This window comes from Somniosus microcephalus, chromosome 3 (assembly GCF_052327205.1).
Source record: "Somniosus microcephalus isolate GS21.2 chromosome 3, FLI_Smic_1.0, whole genome shotgun sequence".
NCBI lineage: Eukaryota > Metazoa > Chordata > Chondrichthyes > Squaliformes > Somniosidae > Somniosus > Somniosus microcephalus.
Window position 1 is genome coordinate 23,669,850 of NC_140989.1, and position 21,830 is coordinate 23,691,679.

The 21,830-nt window shown below is 50.3% G+C and overlaps 1 protein-coding gene across 1 annotated transcript; it reads right to left on the reverse strand.

Annotated features, from left to right (window-relative positions):
• Positions 1-496: 496 nt before the first annotated feature.
• LOC147120902 (endonuclease domain-containing 1 protein-like) lies at positions 497-8,103 on the reverse strand. Its single transcript, XM_085979341.1, has 2 exons — positions 7,388-8,103; positions 497-4,541 (listed from the first exon to the last, which is right to left on the reverse strand). Exons 1-2 carry the CDS (start codon positions 7,685-7,687, stop codon positions 3,822-3,824), a joined length of 1,020 nt encoding a protein of 339 aa, XP_085835467.1. The 5' UTR covers positions 7,688-8,103; the 3' UTR covers positions 497-3,821.
• Positions 8,104-21,830: the final 13,727 nt, after the last annotated feature.

The following is a 21,830-nucleotide window of genomic DNA, read 5'->3' on the forward strand; positions in this document are numbered from 1 at the left end:
AAACAGAGCTAACGTTTCAGGTCAATCACAATTAGCTGCTTCACTTCTTTCCCCTCTGGCAGTGCTTTTAGTCATGATAGGGAGACGTCTATTCTGATGTCAGGGCTCTCCCAAGGTTTGATGGACCATCAACTCAAGGGCTGTTACACATTGTTGGCATCCAAGCAGGCAGGCCCAGCTCAGGCTGGCATCGCTGTGCTAATTAGGGTACCTGGCTATACCAGAATGTGCGAATGTGTTGCCTGTGTTTGCAGATCTCCGAGAATTCAAGAACATCCTAGAAGGCACATGGTATTCCCATAGGCTCTGGCACTGAAATAAAACCATTGAGCTACCATGGAGACACTCCTGACAGGAATCAGTTCAAGGACAAGCAACAGCAGAGATAAAAAGTAAACCAAAGTGTATATCGACAAATAATCGCTGCCAACACTTCAAGAAGCGCGGCACCTCTGACATGTTAATGACTGACGTAAGAAAATGACTAGGCACTTGGTCTAAGCATCAAACAAAGCTTTAATCAACTGTTTTACAACATGGAGATCTAGTTGTGTCCTTCACTAGTTCCTGTTAAAGAATGTCCTGAGCAAGCTGGGCCATGCCCGAGTATTTATACTCTCCCTGGACAGCGCCACCAGCAGGCCGCCCAGTATCATTTCATAAGTCATTTCCACATGAATGGCAAGATTCATGTCATTCTGCCCGCCTGAAAGATTGGAAGTCCGGCGGCTTCCTTCTACAGTTTGAATCATAGCTGTCTGTTCCCAAATCACTCAGAGCGTGGAGCGGGTTGCAGTTGATTAAATTGACGTAAGAAAACTACTAGGCACTTGGTCTAAGTATTAAACAAGGCTTTAATCAACTGTTTTTCAACATGGAAATCTAGTTGTGTCCTTCACTAGTTCTTGTTAAAGAATGTCCTGAGCAAGCTGGGCTCATGTCCGAGTATTTATACTCTCCCTGGACAGCGCCACCAGCAGGCCGCCCAGTATCATTTCATAAGTCATTTCCACATGAATGACAAGATTCATGTCAATGCCTATGTTAATACCAACGAACCTACAACAGTAGGCAGGGGCCAGCATCTGTATCTTCATAAACACCACCACTACTGTTGACTTTGCCTTTGGAAAAGTCAGGTCCTGAAATGTCATTAAGGTTTGTGCTCTCCTTTGACGTTCCAACATCGTGGGCGACTGTAGGAAATATCCCAGCATGGAAGCAACCCAACTGTTGAATTGGCAGAAGTCAGTCCTCTTGAAAGGGAAGTGAACCTTGGCGAAAGACAATTCACTACGGAACATAAAGATTCCACCACCAGAAACATATCGTAACAAGGCCTATACTCTGACGCGCTGACACAGATAGAGAGGCAGCCTTCAGCAATTTAGATGAATTGGAAATGGGATTCTCTTAAGATTTTGCAATTGTTGACGAGCAGATTCTCTAGATTGCAGGTTGGGTTAGGATTAGAATTTGGATTGCACTGAGACAGGCCACTTTGGAGATAATGGGAACAAGACCATCTGAAATTGTGGATTAGTGGAGAGTAGAATCCACTGGTGAGGGGGCAGAGAGAGAAGAGATCAAATTGGTTGGGAAAAGAATCCTCAGAGGGATTAAATGACTTGGGAACAGTATTGACCTGGGCTTCTGAATTGGTTGATCAGTCTTGTGAAATGACTTCTTGCCTTTGGTTTAATTACAATGTGACTCAATAAATACCGATGAGCGATTTAGCACAGAATGCCAGGAGGTGCATGAATCTGTTGGCAAATTAATGGCAGGAGACTAATCAGGGTCTTGGGAAACAATAGCAGGAAACTGGTGAGGGGCTTGACAATAAACAGTTGCAAAGGGTCATTGATAGATTAAGTGAGTGGGCAACACTGTGGCAGACAGCGTTCAATGTGCAGTAGTGTGAGCTCATCCGCTCTGGACCCAAGAAAGATAGAGCAAGAGTATTTTGTAAATGGCAGGAAGCTATGAACTGTGGAGGAGCGAGGAGATTTAAGGGTCCTACTTCAGAAATCACTAAATGCGAGTGGACACGTACAAAAAATAATTTAAAAGGCTAATGGAATGTTGCCCTTTATCTCGAGGGAGCTGGAATAGAAAGGGTGGAAGTTATGTTACAGTTATATAAAGTTCTGGTTAGACCCAATATAGAATACGGCGTTCAGTTCTGGGCACCACAGAGATACAGGGGGCATGTGAGGAACTCGCTGCCGACGGAAGTGGTGGAAGTGGAGACACTCAGGCCTAGAAATTCACTAGCCTTAGCGCCGCTTTTGAGGCGCTAGAGGGACTAGCGCCAGAGTTATGGCCAGTTGAAAAATTCCCTGGGGCCCTAAAGCGGCGTTGCACCGGTAGCGCTGCGCCGGCACCGATGGCGTCATCGGTGTGCGCAGCGTCCCGGTTGCCATGCCGACGGGCCCCAGCGCCGAAATTCAGTTGCGGCCGCCTCGCCCGTGGCAGCCACAACTAAGACTCTGGCAACAGAGTCCAACATGTGTTTGCGCCGGCGCATTAAAGGCCCCGCGGCGGCCGGCCGCTTTCCCGCCGGCCGCCTGCCCGCAGCTCCCTCCCCGGACTTCTCCCCCACCCCACCCGGAACAGATGCAAGCCCGGCACTTGTCCGAGGTGCCGGGCTCATTTTTAAACAGATTTGCGCGGGCCGCGGCCAGGTGCAGGCAGCTCCTCCTTAACGGAAGGAGGAGGCCTGCACTTCCCCAGCCTGCCGCACCGCATCGGGTGCCGCAGCGCCAGAATTGCGGCGCTAAACGGCAGTTAGCGCCCTTTTCCAGGCGCTAAGACCCTTCAGTAGCGCCGGCAGCCGTTTGGGCGTGGCGCTACTGAATTTTTGGCGCGCGCAGGGGGACTTAGCGCCGGCACTAACTTCCGGCGCTAAAGCCCTGGCTAAGCCAAAACCCAATTTCTAGGCCTCAATGTTTTCCAGGGGAGACTGGGTAGGCACTTGAGGGAAATAAACTTGCAGGGCTACGGGGATAGAGCGGGGGAATGGGACTGACTGGATTGCTCTACAGAGAGCGGGCGCGGACTCGATGGGCCAAATGGCCTCCTTCTGTGCTGTATGACTCTATGACCTCAGGAAGGAAATACTGACCTTAGAGGGGGTGCAGCACAGATTCACCAGAGGTAAAAATGGTTAAACATGAGAACAGGTTGCATCGACTAAGCTAGTATTCCCTTGAGTATACAAGATTAAGGGGCGATCTAATTGAGGTGTTTAAGATGATTAAAGGATTTGACAGGGTAGATAGAGAAAAACTATTTCCTCTGGTGGGGGGGAGTCCGGAACAAGGGGACATAACCTTAAAATTAGAGCCAGGCCGTTCAGGGGTGATGTCAGGAAGCACTTCTTCACACAAAGGGTAGTGGAAATCTGGAACTCTCTCCCCCAAAATGCTGTTGAGGCTGGGGGTCAATTGAAAATTTCAAAACCGAGATTAATAGATTTTTGTTAGTCAAGGGTATTAAGGGTTACGGAACCAAGGCGGGTAACTGGAGTTGAGGTACAGATCAGCCACGATCGAATTGAATGGCGGAACAGGCTCGAGGGGTTGAATGGTCTACTCTTGTTCCTATGAATTGCTGACAATTGCTGTGACAGATTAGGAGATTACACTAACGAAGGCTGTTCCAATTCTGAGGAAGCACTCAAAAAACCTTGGCTAGAACCTGAGTAGCATGTTTAACACTGTGACGCTACCAAAGTTCATGTGTAATTGATAGTGAGACTAAAGCACTAAATTATCACCACTTTGAGAACTCGTGGCAAGTTTGACGATCCTCAGCCACTAAACCCACATTGACCATCTCTCCGCGAGGAGACAGCACATTGCTGTAAACACCCACGACCATCTCCTGACCGAATCTCCTCCGTTTTCTATGGATATGACTTTCACTATCAATGTGTTCACCTCGTCGAAGGTCTCTGCCTCATCGTCTGCACTCGTTCCCCTGCAGCTGTCAAAGATCTTGGCCACACCCAATTCCTTTTGCAGCTCTCTCACAGTCAGTCTGACTGTGACTTCTTCTGGTTCCATCTTTTTCTTGACTGCGAAAGAAAAGTCTTTATCGTACGTCGGTACATTTTGCCCCTCTGGCTCCATGTTGTTATTTAGACAGGGGTCGTTGTTCTGGTCCCGTGGAGAGGTGCAGCAAAGAGCCGTCCAGGCTAGTTCAGGCACGGTGACCCTGTTCTTCAGTTTGCTAGTTGTCGAATTGGCAGCGCCTGTCACCACGTATGTCGACCGGCCAGATTTGTGGCACATCTGTGCCAACTTCAGGAGAATAGATTCTGCCTCTTTAGCCCAGTTAACGTTGGCTGTGTGGGTCTGCGGGACCGCATTAGTGAGGGTGCAGGTGGCTGTACTGCTATCATTCACATTAAAGGAATATGGGTATAGATGGCCTCGATCATAACCTGAGTGCTTGTAATCTGCATCCACTGCCTGATTGTCACTGGAACAACTTTCGCTACTTGTCATTTCAGCCGAGGCACTTCGATCATCAATCTAAAACCAACATAGATTGATGCATTAGGAAATAGTCACACTTTCAGAAATTAGCAACAAGAAAAGCTCATTAACCTCAGCAAATGTGCTCCTTTTTTATAGCTCAAATTAGCGCCTTTAATATAGTAAAACATCCCAAGGCGCGTCACAGGAGTGTTTATCAGACAAAGTTTGACACCGAGCCACATAAGGAGCTATTAGCATGGATTGAGAATTGGGTAACAGACAGAAAGCAAAGAGTAGGGATATACGGGTCTTTTTCAGGATGGCAGGCTGTGACTAGTGGGGTACCGCAAGGATCGGTGCTTGGGCCCCAGCTATTTACAATCTATATCAATGATTTGGATGAGGGGACTAAATGTAACATTTCCAAATTTGCTGATGACACAAAGCTAGGTGGCAGTGTCAGTTGTGAAGAGGATGTGAAGAGACTTCAAGGGGATCTCGACAGGCTCAGTGAGTGGGTGAGAACATGGCAGATGGATTATAATGTGGATAAATGTGAAGTTATCCACTTTGGTAGAGAAAACAGAAAGGCAGAGTATTTCCTAAATGGTGAAAGATTGGGGAATGCAGATGCTCAAAGGGACCTGGGTGTCCTTGTACATGAGTCACTGAAAGTGAATGTGCAGGTACAGCAAGCCATTAGGAAGGCAAATGGTATGCTGGCCTTCATTACAAGAGGATTTAAGTACAGGAGTAAAGAAGCCTTACTCCAATTATATAGGGCCTTGGTGAGACCACACCTGGAGTACTGTGTACAATTTTGGTCTCCTTATCTAAGGAAGGATATACTTGCCATAGAGGGAGTACAACGAAGGTTCACGAGATCGATTCCTGGGATGGCGGGACTGTCGTATGAGAGGAGATTGAGTAAACTAGGCCTGTATTCTCTTGAATTCAGAAGAATGAGAGGGGATCTCATTGAAGCATACACAATTATTACAGGGCTTGATAGGGTGGATGCTGGGAGAATGTTTCCCTTGGCTGGGGAGTCTAGAACCAGGGGCCACAGCCTCAAGATAAAGGGTAGGCCATTCAGGACTGAGATGAGAAGAAATTTCTTCACACAGAGGGTGGTGAATCTTTGGAATTCTCTACCCCAGAGGGCTGTGGAGGCTCAGTCATTGGGTATATTCAAAACAGAAGTCGATAGATTTCTGACTAGTAAGGGCATCAAGGGATATGGCGATAGGGCCGGTGAATGGAGTTGAGGCAGAAGATCAGCCATGATCTCATTGAACGGCGGAGCAGGCTCGAAGGGCCGAATGGCCGACTCCTGCTCCTATTTCTTATGTTCTTATGTTCTTATGTTCTGAATCTGGTTATATTGTTCCTCATTTGGTCTGTCTCCTATTTTGATGTAATTTGCAAACTTGGTCATTTTCCTTACCCTCCTACGTTAATCGTATCTATTACATTTAAAAAGTAGTATATCTGGTGCTTATTTCCCGTCAGTCACACTTCGAGTGTCGTGTCATTTGTGGGACCTTGCTGTGCACTTTGGGAAGTCCTGAGGTGGTGAAAGGTGCTGTATACGTGCAAGTTCTTTCTTTCTGTTACTGTCTCTGTCCTTTCACAATTTTAAATACATTTGCTGTAAATCGACAACACGGAAGCTGGTGATAAATCCCAATATATATATATCACCTGTATTTGCCTTGTCGACCAATGACAGCAATGTCTACCCAGAACTGTTGACTGTCATTCCCGTCTGACCTCCCAGCCTAGCGAAATCTCACTATCTTCAGAAACCTCAGCGACACACGACACTCATTGGGACTCTTTGGGACATTTCGATTAGGAACTTTACAGCCTTCCGAACTCAACATAGAGTTCAACAATTTCAGATCATAACCTCGGCCCCTATCATATATATATATATTTTTTATCCACACTCTTTGTCTGTCTTTTTTTCTTCTCCCCCACATGGCAGCTGTCTTTCATTCTGCCAGCGCAATTTAGACTTCATCTAGAGCCATCCATTGTTTCTTAACCTGTCCCATTACCATCTCGTCTCGCCTTGTATATTTCTAAATGTCTCTTAACCTCTTCCGCCTTCTATCCTATCACAGACCTTCCCTTTTGTTCTTTCCTCCCCTCCCCCATTTCCCAGCCTCTACACTTGCTTAAAAATCTGTTCTGTTTCCTGCTTTTTTCCAGTTCTGACAAAAGGTCATTGACCTGAAGCGTTAACTCTGTTTCTCTCTTCACAGATGCTGCCTGACCCGCTGAGTGTCTCCAGCATTTTCTGTTTTTATTTCAGATTTCCAGCATCTGCTGTATTTTCTTTTTGTACTCATTGGGACTGCCTTGTGGTCCCCAAACGATGCTACAATGCACATTTAACACTTTTAAAGTGAATGGTAGAGTCACGACCAGAGTGCTGTAACCCAGACCAGCTGGTACAAGTGTCAGCTGTGGCTCAGTTGGCAGCACCCTCGCCTCTGAGCCAGACGGTTGTGGGTTCCAGTCCCCGCTCCTGAGACTTGAGCACAAAAGTCCAGGCTGGCACTCCAGTGTGGTACTGAGGGAGTGCTGCACTGTCAGAGGTGCCGTCTTTCGATGAGAAGTTAAACCGAGGCCCCGTCTGCACTCTCAGGTGGCTGTAAAAGATCCCACGGGTCCTGGGGACAATATTTATCCCTCAATCAACATCGCAAAAACAGATTATCTGGTCATTATCACATTGCGGTTTGTGGGAGCTTGCTGTGCGCAAATTGGCTGCTGCATTTCCTACATTACAACAGTGACCACACTTCAAAATGTACTTCATTGGCTGTAAAACTCTTTGGGACATCCTGAGGTCGTGAAAGGCGCTATAGAAATGCAAGTCTTTCTCTTACCTGAGGTTCATAAAACCAGAAATTGGGTCTGAATCTCTTATCGACACCCATGGTGCAGGGGTACCTGTAAGCGGAATAGACCGGGATCCGCAGGTCTGGCCGGTACAGAGTCCCATAGTGATAGTGGTTCATGTACCGCTGGCAGATTTTGACCCGGTTTTGAGTGTCGAATCCCTGCGGTGGGATCTTGTCCTGAAAGAACCAACTGCATTCACCGAAATCCGGCACCACTGTGCCCTGCACGGCCCCGGGATCGAGGAATGCCCAGAGCAGGAATAAAACCAGACCCTCCGCCCCCATGGCCAGAGTGAGATTCCTCTCCAGGTTGAAGAGTGGAGCGATCAGTTTCACTCTCCCCGCTGTTCCGGTTTTGCTGGCTTAAGTTCCACAAAGTGGACCGCAATTGGCGTCTTAAATCTACTGAATGGAGGATGTTCTTAGCGCAACGTCCAATGTAAGTCATTGGATATTATGTCCCTCAGCCAATACTGTTCCACTTCCCTTTTATCTGGAGAGGTGCCAGTTACTGTGAAATTAACGATAGCAAAATACTGCAGATGTTGGAAATCCGAAACTGAAGGTTTTGAAGAAGGGTCAAACCCGAAACGTCAACTCAAATTTCTCTCCACGGATGTTGCCTGACTTGCTGAGTTTTTCCAGCATTTTCTGTTGTTATACTGTGAAATTAACGTCGTTCTCCGGAATTTACCTTATTGTTCCCCTGTAATCATCTGCAGACTGATAAGAATCATTGCCCAACAGTTAACACTGTGACTGAGTTCCTGTTCTCTGTTCCTCTGAAAGTGTCACAGAAGTATTCTTGGCTTTACCAACACTGAGGTGATAATAGTTTTTTTTAAACAATTTCATCAGTGCTGTATTAATAAGGGACAGGAGAACGTGACTGCAACTCAGGCAGGTAAGGGGACCCCGGGTGCAGTGCAGGAGGAGCCTCAGCCTTTGTCCTTGTCCAACAGGTATGAGGTTCGTCTCCGTTTGGCTCTTCAACCTTGTTCATCTTCATTGCTTTCAGTTTCCCTATCTCTAATGGCCCGGAACTTCGGGTCTCCACGGGTGAGTACGCACGGGGTACTCACCCGTGCGGGCCCAATGGAAGTGCCGGTTTCCTGCATGCACTGTGCGTGCGCGGGAAACCGGAACTTCCGTTCCCCTGAAAGAAGGGGTTCAGAGGTGGAATGCATGCGCAGGAGAGGCAGCGCGTGCGCATCGAACTTACGTTTTTTTTTGCAGGTTTTCCCGGGAAGGTAAGCCTGCAGAAGTTAGACATGTAAAAAGCAGTCGTAAGGCCTGCTTTTTACAAGGTAAGTGGTGATTTATTTAAAATTAAAACATTTTTTCCACAGATTTATTATTTTTAAATACTTTAAAGAAAGGTAAGTTTATTTTTAGACCCGTTAGAAAATAAAATTATTTTTTTCAGAAATTTAAATTATTGTTTAAAATAGTTATTTCATGTAATTTATAGTTACATGATAAGATTCTTAGGTGGCGGATCGAGCTCTCCACCTTCGAGTACGACATCATTTACCGGCCAGGGGCCCTTAACGAATCCCCTGACGCCCTCTCACGAGGGATGTGTGCCAGCGCCACCGGGGATCGGCTACAGACCCTCCACAACGACCTCTGCCACCCAGGGGTCACGCGGCTGTTCCACTTCATAAAGTCCCGTAACTTACCCTACTCGATTGAGGAAGTTCGGTCCCTGACCAGGAACTGCCGCACTTGCGCTGAGTGCAAGCCTCGGTTCTACCGCCCAGATAGAGCCCACTTAATCAAAGCTACACGGCCCTTTGAGCGGCTCAGCTTAGATTTCAAGGGCCCCCTCCCGTCCGTCGACCGCAATGTTTACTTCCTGAACATTGTGGACGAATACTCCCGGTTCCCATTCGCCTTCCCCTGCCCAGACATGACCAGCGCCACGGTCATTAAATGCCTCAACAGCCTGTTCTGCCTGTTCGGTATGCCGAGCTACATCCATACGGATAGGGGGGCGCCCTTCATGAGTGAAGAGCTACGCCAGTACATGCTGTCCAGGGGGATCGCCACGAGCCGTACCACCAGCTACAACCCCCGGGGTAACGGCCAAGTGGAGCGAGAGAGTGGGACAGTATGGAAAGCAGTCACTCTAGCTATAAGGACCAAGGGCTTCCCTATCTCCCGCTGGCAGGAAGTCCTCTCGGATGTGCTCCATTCGATACGGTCGCTATTGTGTACGGCCACTAATACCACGCCTCATGAACGAATGTTTGTCTTTCCCCGGAAATCCACCTCAGGCGTATCCATGCCGTCATGGCTCTCCACCCCAGGTCCGGTACTCGTGCGAAGGCATGTGAGGGGCCACAAGACGGACCCTCTCGTGGAGCCAGTACACCTACTCCATGCCAACCCCCAATACGCATATGTCCGGCACGCCGACGGAAGGGAGGACACCGTGTCCATAAAAGACATCGCCCCAGCCGGCATCGACAACAACCACGGCAATAGCAGCAACGACGATCACAGCAACTCTTACCCACCCACTACTCTTTCATCACCCCCGGAAGAACACCGACCAACGGCACCCCCACCAACTACCCCTTCAACAACCCTGGCGGCACCCCCGGCAGAGACCCAGGAGGCTACCGGGGACACCCAGCCGACACCCGCGGCACCGCAACAGCCACGTCGGTCGCAGAGGACTATCAAACCCCCGAACAGACTAAATCTATAGAAGGGGTGAATGTGATGAAATATTTCCATTCATCACTGCCTGTGACTGAGATCGGTTTCAGTGTCATTTCCCTTCCCCCAGACCTCATTGTATTGTGTACTGGAATGTGCTGTATTGTATACTGGAATGTGCTGTGTGTAGGGCTCCGCCCATACCTGGCCCCATTTGTAAGCTAGCTTCAGTCTAGCCCCACTCTCCAGAAGGACGACATCTCTCTCGCTTACGTGTTTCGTTCTAAGTTAATAAAAGTCTTGTTTTGTTCTGCTACCTTCGAGTCTCAGAATTATTGAGGCACATCAATTTTATTAACTTATTTTCAACACTATGGATCAACTCCTGAAACCCGAACGTTTGGATTTGGATCAACATGCTCCGGACGCATCAGCACGCTTCGGACACTGGTTTGAGTGTATGGAATTCTTCCTGGACAATTCCGCAGCCGTCAAAGACGCTACGGACGCTGCAAGGATGAGGCTCGGAATTCTGCGGAATTGGGTAAGCCACCGGGTTTACCCCCTCATCCAAGACGCCGAGACGTACCTGGCCGCCTGCGACATCTTAAAGGCGCATTACCAGCAGCCTACGAATGAGGTGTATGCTAGGCACCTGCTCGCCACCCGCGCACAGCGACCTGGGGAATCGGTGGAGGAGTTCCTAAGCACCCTGAAAATGCTTGGCAAAGACTGCAAGTGCCGAGATGTAAAAGCCGCAGTGTACACTGACGAGCTTGTTCGCGATGCCTTCATCACAGGCCTCAGCTCCACTTACATCCGGCAAAGACTGCTGGAAAAAACGGGGTTAGACCTGAAACAGGCTGCGGACACCGCGCGATCCCTGGATGTGGCCCAGAGAAACTCGGACGCCTACTCTTCAGCCCGCGCCGTCCACGCCGCCACGTGTGCACCGAGGGCGCCGCCATCTTGGAAGGCATCTTCCCCGCCCGACAGCCCGACACCGGCTGGGCCCCGCTCTCCCCCCAGAAGCCCTACGACAGCCGCGACGCGTCAGGGACCCAACTGCTACTTCTGCGGGCAGCCAAAGCACACCAGAAACCTGTGCCCGGCGAAAGGCACCACCTGCTTTAAGTGCGGTAAGAAGGGGCACTTCGGGAAGGTGTGCAGAGGGAACCCCGCCGGAAAACCAACCGCCGGAAAACCCGCCACCGCCGCGTGTGCGCCGTGAGAGCGGCCATCTTGGACGCCATCTTGCCCGACCTCGTGGGGTCCGCCATCTTGTGAGCAGACAGCGTGGACGCCATCTTGTATCGATCAGGGCCCTACAGTGACATCGGTCACAGTGGACCAGACCAGACCGCACCCGCTATCCAGATCAATGGTGGACATCGAGGTAAACGGGTGCCGGGTTAAATGCTTAATTGACAGTGGAAGCACGGAGAGCTTTATCCACCCAGAACTGGCACAACAACTCTCCCTAAAGGTGGTCCCTACTCAGGGTACCATCTCTATGGCTGACAAAACCCAGACATCGACCATTCTGGGTTACTGCACGGTACAATTGTGCATTAACGGAACTGTATATGATAATTTTAAAGTATTAATCATGAAGAACCTATGTGCGAGCGTGATCTTGGGCCTGGATTTCCAGTGCAACCACCAAAGCATCATGCTCAAGTACGGTGGGTCCCAGCCGCCCCTCACAGTGTGCGGTCTGGCTACCCTGAAGGTAAAGCCGCCTTCGCTATTCGCGAACCTTACCCCTAACTGCCGGCCAATAGCGACCAAAAGCAGGAGGTACAGCTGGGAGGACAGGCGGTTTATCGCGACCGAGGTAGACAGGCTCCTGAAAGAGCGCATTATTGAACGCAGCAACAGCCCGTGGCGCGCCCAAGTGGTAGTGGTAAGGGGTAGCGAGAAGAAACGGATGGTGATCGACTATAGTCAAACGATCAACAGGTACACCCTACTAGACGCCTACCCGCTACCCCGCATATCAGAAATGGTGAACCAAATCGCCCAATACCGGGTGTTCTCCACCATCGACCTCAAGTCAGCGTACCACCAGCTCCCTATCAGACCAGAGGACCGCCCGTACACCGCCTTCGAGGCGAGCGGACGCCTCTACCAATTCCTCAGAGTCCCCTTTGGGGTGACGAATGGGGTCTCGGTCTTCCAGAGGGAGATGGACCGCATGGTAGATGACCACCACTTGCAGGCAACCTTCCCCTACCTCGACAACGTCACCATCTGCGGTCACAACCAGCAGGATCACGACTCGAACCTCGAGAGGTTCCTGAAAACCGCACAAAAACTCAACCTCACCTACAACGAGGACAAGTGCGTTTACAACACCACGCGCCTCTGCATACTAGGCAGCGTGGTGGAGAATGGGGAAATCGGACCAGACCCCGACCGATTGCGCCCCCTACGGGAGCTGCCCCTGCCCAACACTCCCAAAGCCCTGAAAAGGTGCCTGGGGTTATTTTCTTATTATTCCCAATGGGTCCCCAACTACTCCGACAAAGCCCGCCCCCTCTTGAAAGCATCCTCTTTTCCGCTCTCTGCTGAGGCCCACGCCACCTTCAAAAGCATTAAGCAGGATATTGAGCGGGCCACGCTACAGGCAGTGGACGAGAACACTCCATTTCAAGTGGAAAGTGATGCGTCTGACTTCGCCTTGGCGGCCACCCTCAATCAGGCGGGGCGGCCCGTAGCTTTCTTCTCGAGGACCCTCCAAGGGCCCGAGATCAGACACTCCTCCGTGGAAAAGGAGGCCCAAGCCATCGTGGAGGCAGTGCGCCACTGGCGCCACTACCTAGCCGGCAAACGCTTCACCCTACTTACCGACCAGCGGTCGGTAGCGTTTATGTTCAATAATAAACAGAGGGGGAAGATTAAAAATGATAAGATTCTTAGGTGGCAGATCGAGCTCTCCACCTTCGAGTACGACATCATTTACCGGCCAGGGGCCCTTAACGAATCCCCTGACGCCCTCTCACGAGGGATGTGTGCCAGCGCCACCGGGGATCGGCTACAGACCCTCCACAATGACCTCTGCCACCCAGGGGTCACGCGGCTGTTCCACTTCATAAAGTCCCGTAACTTACCCTACTCGATTGAGGAAGTTCGGTCCCTGACCAGGAACTGCCGCACTTGCGCTGAGTGCAAGCCTCGGTTCTACCGCCCAGATAGAGCCCACTTAATCAAAGCTACACGGCCCTTTGAGCGGCTCAGCTTAGATTTCAAGGGCCCCCTCCCGTCCGTCGACCGCAATGTTTACTTCCTGAACATTGTGGACGAATACTCTGGCCTTTCACAATTCTTTGCAACATTGTATGCTTTTGTTTTCAATTTGATACCATCCTTAACTTCCTTAGTTAGCCACGGTTGGTTCATCCTTCTCTTAGAGTCTTTCTTTCTCACTGGAGTTGTTTATAGGCCCCCAAACATTGGTTGTAATGTAGGACAGAGTATAAATCAGGAAATTAGAGGCGCATAGGTTACAAGGGTAATACAGTAATCAATGGGGACTTTAATCTACATATAGTCTGGGTAAACCAAATTTGCAGTAACAATGTGGAGGACGAATTCATGGAATGTATCCAAGATAGTTTTCTAGATCAGTATGTTGAGGAACCAACTAATTTAGATCAAGTATTGTGCAATGAGAAAGGGTTAATTAATAACCTTGTAGTAAAGGGGCATATAGGGAAGAGTGACCATAATATGATAGAATTTTATATTGAGTTTGAAAGTGATTTAGTTCAAGCTGAAACTAAAGTCTTAAATCTAAAAAAAGCAAACTACATAGGTATGAGGGGCGAGTAGGCTAAGTTGATTGGGAATCTACATTAAAAGGTATGACGGTAGACAAGCAATGGCTAGCATTTAAAGAATTAATATATAATTTATAACAAATATACATTCCTTTAAGGCACAAAAACCCCACAGGAAAAGTGGTTCAACCGTGGCTAACAAGAGAAGTTAAAGATAGTATTAGATCAAAGGAAGGGGCTTATAATGTTGCCAAAAAGAGTAGTAAGCCTGAGGATTGGGAAGATTTTAGAATTCAGCAAAGGAGCACCAAGAAATTGATAAAGAAGGGAAAATAGAATGAGAGTGAACTAGCGAGAGACATAAAAACAGACTGTAAAAGCTTCTATAGGTATGTAAAAAGGAAAAGATTAGCAAAAGTAAATATGAGTCCCTTACAGGCTGAGACAGGAGAAATTATAATGGGGAATAAGGAAATGGCAGAGAAATTAAACAAATACTTTGTATCTGTCTTCACAGAAGAAGACGCAAAAAACTTCCCGGAAATAGTGGAGAACCAAGGGCCTCACGAGAATGAGGAACTGAAAGAAATTAGTATTAGTAAAAAAATAGGACTGGAGAAATTAATGAAAAAGAAAGACTTGCATTTCTACAGCGCCTTTCACAACCACCGGACGTCTCAAAGTGCTTTACAGCCAATGAAGAACTTTTTGAACTTTAGTCACTGTTGTAATGTGGGAAACACGGCAGCCAATTTGCGCACAGCAAGGTCCCACAAACAGCAATGTGATAATGACCAGATAAATTGTTTAGTGATGTTGGTTGAGGGATAAGTATTGGCCAGGACACCGGGGATAACTCCCCTGCTCTTCTTCGAAATAGTGCCGCGGGATCTTTAACATCCACCCGAGAGGGCAGACGGGGCCTCGGTTTAACGTCTCATCCGAAAGACGGCACCTCCGGTAGTGCAGCACTCCCTCAGCACTGCACTGGAGTGTCAGCCTAGATTTATGTGCTCAAATGTCCCTGGAGTGGGACTTGAACCCACAAATGCAGAGGCAAGTGTGCTATCAACTGAGCCACAGCTGACACTGTGGGACTGAATGGGACTGAAAGCCGATCAATCCCCTGGACCTGGTGGCCTACATCCTAGGGTTTTGAAAGAGGTGGTTATAAAGATAGTGGATGCATTGGTTGTCATTTTCCAAAATTCCATAGATTCTAGAACGGTTCCCGCCGATTGGAAGGTAGCAAATGTAACCCCGCTATTTAAGAAAGGAGGGAGAGAGAAAATGGGGAACTACAGATCAGTTAGCTTGACACCAGTAGTCGGGAAAATGCAAGAATCTATTATTAAGGACGTGGTAACAGGGCACTTAGAAAATAATAATAGGATTGGGCAGAGTCAACATGGATTTATGAAAGGGAAATCGTGCTTGACGAATATGTTAAGAGTTTTTTGAGGTTGTAACTAGCAGAATAGATAAGGGGGAACCAGTGGATGTGGCGTATTTGGATTTTCAGAAGGCATTCGATAAGGTGCCACACAAGAGGTTATTAAACAAAATTAGAGCTCATGGGATTGGGGGTAATATACTGGCATGGATTGAGGATTGGTTAACGGACAGAAAACAAAGAGTAGGAATAAACGGGTTATTTTTGGGTTAGCAGGCTGTAACTAGTGGGGTACCGCAAGGATCAGTGCTTGGGCCTCAGCTATTCACAATCTATATCAGTGATTTGGATGAGGGGACCAAATGTAATATATCCAAGTTTGCTGATGATACAAAGCTGGGTGGGAATGTAAGTTGTGAGGTGGATGCAAAGAGGATGTTCCTGATGGCGGGGAAGTCCAGAACCAGGGGTCACAGTCTAAGGATAAGGGGTAAGCCATTTAGGACAGAGGTGAGGAGGAATTTCTTCACCCAGAGAGTAGTGAACCTGTGGAATTCTCTACCACAGAAGGCAGTTGAGGCCAATTCACTAAATATATTCAAGAAGGAGTTAGATATATTTCTTAAGGATAAAGGGATCAAGGGATATGGGGAGAAAGCAGGGACAGGGTACTGAATTTGGATGATCAGCCATGATCTCATTGAATGGCAGAGCAGGCTTGAGGGGCCGAATGGCCTACTCCTGCTCCTATCTTCTATGTTTCTATGTTTCTATGTAAAGAGGCTTCAAGGGGATATAGACAGGCTAAGTGAGTGGGCAAGAACATGGCAAATGGAATCATGGGCTAGAAATTCAGTTGGTTGTGCCAGCCGTTAGTGCCTTAGGAGGAGTAGATGTCGAGCGCTAGGCGCTTAGCGCCCGGGCGCAGCGCGGTCTGCACCTCGCCCCAACTTCAGTAGACATTTAGCGCCGGCGCAAAGTCTTTGCGCGCGCTCAGCTGCGCGCGCAGATCATGACGTAATTTCCTCGTGCAACGCCCTTTGTGCGCCCCCAACCGGATCTTCAGTCGCGCCGGCCCATTGTGCGCCGGGCGGCCCTAGCGACTGCTGAATGGAACGGTGCTCAGCCGATGCGGGCCGCGGGGAGCGCAAATTAAAGGGCACTTCCCCTGCACTATAAAAGGCTGCCATTTTGCAGCACTCATTCTTGTGAAACGGATATTTGGAGAGAGACCAAGGTAGAGAGCTTACTGCTTTGGCCCAACACTAGGACAGGTACTTCTGGCTTCAGGCCACAGCTTTGCAATTGTCTTTGCCTTCATTGATATCTCATTGTTTGCCAGCATATTATGGGGGCTGCAATGGGTGTCGACGATGGCTTTCCGCATTACGTCCAAAGGGCTCACAGACGCCGTGAGAGAGTGGCAGCCCTGGCTAGACCGAGAGGGGGCAACAGGCATCGGCAAGGGAGGCCTTACCCACCCAGGGTATACCGCCAGCAGTTCTCCTATCTCCACATGTCTGACGAGCAGTGTGTTAGGAGGCTGCGATTCAGAAGGGAGGTGGTCACAGAGATCTGCCAGCTGCTTCAGAGAGATCTGCAGCCACAGCTGAGGTGCAGGACGTCTCTGTCGGTGGCAGTGAAGGTGACGGTGGCTCTCAACTTCTATGCCACTGGCTCCTTCCAATCCGCTGCTGGGGACATTGCTAACATCTCCCAGTTCGTCGTGCATTGCTGCATCCGCCAGGTGACCAATGCCCTTTTCAGAAGGAGACGTCAGTTCATCTCCTTCCCCATGACCCTGGACAAGCAGCAGCAGCGTGCAATGGGATTTGCAAGAATAGCGGGCTTCCCCATGGTGCAGGGTGCCATTGACTGCACGCATGTGGCTTTGCGGGCACCTGTGGAGAATGCCGAGGATTACCGCAACCGGAAGGGCTACCATTCCCTCAACGTACAGCTGGTGTGTGACCACAGGCAGCTCATCCTAGCTGTCAATGCCCGCTTTCCAGGCAGCAGCCACGATGCCTTTATCCTGCGACAGACTACTGTGGCTGACATATTCCAGGCACAGCCTTACCCAAGAGGATGGCTTATCGGGGACAAAGGCTATCCTTTGTGTACCTGGCTCATGACCCCGCTCTGCGCGCCCAGGACCCCTGCTGAAGAGGCATACAACGAGAGCCATCAAGCGACCAGGAACATCATCGAACAAACGATTGGCGTCCTGAAGCAACGGTTCCGCTGCCTGGATCGTTCCGGCGGAGCCCTGCAGTATTCGCCGGAGCGAGTCTCCCATTTCGTGGTCATTTGCTGCATGCTGCACAACCTGGCTATCCGCAGGACTCAGGCACTGCCACCACAGATTGGAGCACCACCTCAGGAGGAGGAGCAGGAGGAGGAGGACCAGCACAGGAGGGCGGCACAAGGTGCAAGGGCCGCCCGTCTGCGGCTTATTGAACATAGGTTCTAGGCCCCCTCTCAGGGAATGGCTTGTGCCAATGAAAGAACATGAATGCAGCCGCTCCGCAAGCCCTCAGCCGGTCAAGGCAGCAAAAACTTCAAAGTTCAAACATGGACAATCTGAATGAAGAAAATTGTTTATTGCACAATCTCTGTGCCCTTCCCACATGACAAACAAAAACAGACAAAACCCCCCAAAAACAGTCAGACACATAACTCGCTCCCACAACCTGGAGAGGATTAACAAAACAGTGAAACAAAAATGACCGTCATCCTCGGCCTTCGTAAAAAACAAACACAACATCCTCGGCCTTCATAAAAACAAACACAACATCCTCGGCCTTCATAAAAACAAACACAACATCCTCGGCCTTCACAAAAAGAAACACAACATCCTCGGCCTTCATAAAAAGAAACACAACATCCTCGGCCTTCATAAAAACATAACATTTGCCCACACCTTCTACTTTTTGGCCCGCGAGGGCGATGCCTTGCGCATACTTGTGCGGCCCCTGCCCGGCCTGCTGCTCCTCCTCAATTGGAGCCCATTGGCTGCAGCAAGGCTGGGGGAAGGCTCCTGAGGGGCACATGGCGAGACGGCAGATGCCCTTGGGGGGCGGCCTGCACGAGCTCTGGCCCTCGAGGGGCCGGCTGGTGACTGCTGCAGCTGTGGCTGGGCGGCATCAGTGTGTCCAGCAGCTGGTGGCAGCTGCACTGGTGGAGTGGCAGTGTCGGCTGCAGGAATGGGGGCAAGCTGGCTGATGGCAGGCGCTCGCTGGTCGCCTGATACAGTGGCAGTCGCCCGGGCCAGCACTGCAGCATGCGCAGCAACCTGCTGAAGGACAGCCCGCTGAGCTGCTGCAGCGCGGCGGGTGCCCTGGCGATGCCTGGCTGATACAGCCAGTGTGGCACCAGTTAGTGCCCGTGTTGCCCTGGTCTGTGACCGCATAAGACCAGCCAGTGACTGGACGGCACGACTGAGCACTTGGGTACTCGCCGACTGTGCTGCCCCGACTTCCTCCACACTCCCAGCCAGTGACTGGACGGCATGACTGCGCACTTGGGTACTCGCCGACTGTGCTGCCCCGACTTCCTCCACACTCCCAGCCAGTGACTGGACGGCACGACTGAGCACTTGGGTACTCGCCGACTGTGCTGCCCCGACTTCCTCCACACTCCCAGCCAGTGACTGTATGGAGTCAGGCATCCGTGCCACTACCCCCATAAGCTCCGTGTGCCTGCGCTCCGAGTCGACGGCCATTTCCTCCAGGAGGCGCACCTCCTCTGCGCTGACCGTCGCAGGACTGGAGGCCGCACTCACCCTCTGGGGAGAAGGCCGCCGAGCTTCCCCACCCCTCGCGCGTTGCTGCAGGCCGCTGGGCCCAGGAACTGGACTCTCCTCCGACCCTTCCCCCAGGCTCCCCTCCAGGGAAGACGTGTCCCGTACATCGCCATGGGCTGGCGCGGCTGAGGGTGCCACTGATGTGCCGGCTTCCTCCTCCTCCTCCTCCTCCGAGGGGCTGTCACTGGCAGCTTCAGGGACCTCCTCCTCACCTTGCGAGTCACCATCTGAAAGCAGGAAGGCACAAGAGTAGCTTTAGAGTGAGGACAGGGCGTCAGCGAGGGAGGCATGAGTGGTGCCATTCACCGCATAGCTCGGACAGTGGCAAAGGATGTTGATCTGATGCGCAAGTGCAACGAGAGAGGTCCAAAAGGTGATGTCCTTACCATTGGTGCCCAGAACAGGGTCGGCATCTCCAGTGGCAACGGGGCCAATCACACGGACTCCCATTATGCGCTCCACGCGCTGGTCTAGGTCGGTGAGCTCTTGGAGCCGAGGTCGGCCTTCCCCGGTCGCAATCTGGCTATGCTTGTTGGTAGCCAGCTTGGCCTGCAAGAGAAAGGACGGCCTCTAAGTACGGTGTGCAGCCCTGATCTTGTCTGCACTGCCTCCCATGGTCGAATAGCTTGGACAGTGTGCAGCCCTGATCTTGTCTGCACTGCCTCCCATGGTCGAATAGCTTGGACAGTGTGTAAAGTGCAGAATGTGCAATTGATGTTCATGCCAGTCCCGTAGCTGCTGGATGAGGGCTGGCCATTAGGGCTTTCAGGTCCCTTTGTCTATAATGTGAGGTGCACATGCAAGGATGAGGAGGACACTGGAAAGGGTACTCACCCTGACAATCCGAGTGAGGTCGTTGAATTTTTTCCTGCATTGTACAGGATTCCTGGCAACCACACTGTTGGATGTCACCCTGTTGGAGACCTCCCTCCAGGCTTTGCGGTAGACGCTGGGCACCGGCTTCTTGCCACTGTCTGGAAACAAAACATGGCGTCTTCGCTCCACTGCGCCAACCAGCACCCTCAGGTCCCCTTCGCTGAAGTGCAGCGCTCTCTCCCGGGGCTTCTGCATCGTCCTGGCCAGCAAAGAGTTGCAGCAGCAGTGCTCAGGCCTAGGTGGAGGGCTGCAGTGTCCAGGGCGTGGCAGCCAAACAAATCGACCCTTCCCCCTTTAAGAGATGGCCAGCGCCAGCGTGTCTGCCGTCAATGAAGAAATCACCGCACCTGCGCTGCGCCCGGCCTTGGCGGTATCGCTCAGCACCACCGGCTTAGCGCCTAAAGATAGTCGTGCATCGCCAGATTTAGCGCTGCAGCAACCTCTTAGGGCGATGCTACTGAATATCGGTGAAGTGGCCTCGGCTTTGCGCCGGGCGCAAACTTTAGCGGCCGCCCGACTTTACCGCCCCAAAAGTGGCTGTACTGAATTTTTAGGCCATAATGTGGAGAAATGTGAAGTTATCCACTTTGGTAGGAAAAATAGAAAAGCCGTGTATTTTTTAAATGGTGAGAGATTGAGAAATGTTGGTGTTCAGAGGGACCTGGGTGTCCTTGTACACGAATCACTGAAAGTTAACATGCAGGTAACAGCAAGCAATTAGGAAAGCAAATGGTATGTTGGCCTTTATTACAAGAGGATTTGAGTATAAGAGTAAAGACTTCTCACTGCAATTATATAGGGCCCTGGTGAGACCACACCTGGAGTATTTTGTACAGTTTTGGTCTCCTTACCTAAGGAAGGATATACTTGCCATAGAGGGAGTGCAACGAAGGTTCACCAGACTGATTCCTGGGATGGGGTGATTGTCCTATGAGGAGAGATTGAGTAGACTAGACCTATATTCTCTAGAGTTTAGAAGAATGAGAGGCGATCGCATTGAAACATACAAAATTCTTACAGGGCTTGACAGGGTAGATGCAGGGAGGATGTTTCCCCTGGCTGGAGAGTCTAGAACCAGGGGTCACAGTCTCAGAATAAGGGGTCGGCCATTTAGGACTGAGATGAGGAGAAATTTCTTCACTCAGAGGGCGGTGTATCTTTGGAATTCTCTACCCCAGAGGGCTGTGTGGGCTCAGTCGTTGAGTATATTCAAGACAAAGATTGATAGATTTTTGGATATTAAGGGAATCAAGGGCTATGGGGATAGCACAGGAAGGTGAAGTTGAGGTCGAAGATCAGCCATGATCTTATTGAATGGCGGAGCAGGCTCGAGGGGCTGAATGGCCAACTCCTGCTCCTAGTTCTTATGTTCTTATATTCTTCTATAACAATAAATGCTAGATTCATTTATTTAAAGGGTCAGCATTGGTTCGGTGGGCAGCACTCTCATCGCCCAGTCAGAAGGTCGTGGGTTCAAGCCCCACTCCATGAGACTCGAGCATGAATTCTGGGCTGACACTGAGGGGGGCGCTGCTCTGTCGGAGGCGCCATCTTTCTGATGAGATGTTAAACCGAGGCCCCATCTGCCCTCTCAGGTGGATGTAAAAGATCCCGTGGCCCTATTCTAAAGAGGAGCAGGGAAGTTCTTCCCTGGTGTCCTGTGCAATATTCATCCCTCGACCATCCCCTAAAAACAGATTAGCTGGTCCTTTCTCACCCTGTTGTTTGTGGGATCTTGCTGTGTGCAAATTGTCTGCTGTGTTTCCTACTTTACAACCTCGGACTACAAAATGATTTGCTGGCTGTGGATCTCTTTGGGACGTCTTGAGGACGTGAGAGGCGCTATAGAAATGCAAGCTCTTTCTTTCTATTTACATTTTCACGTGGGTCCTGCTGCCTTTCAGG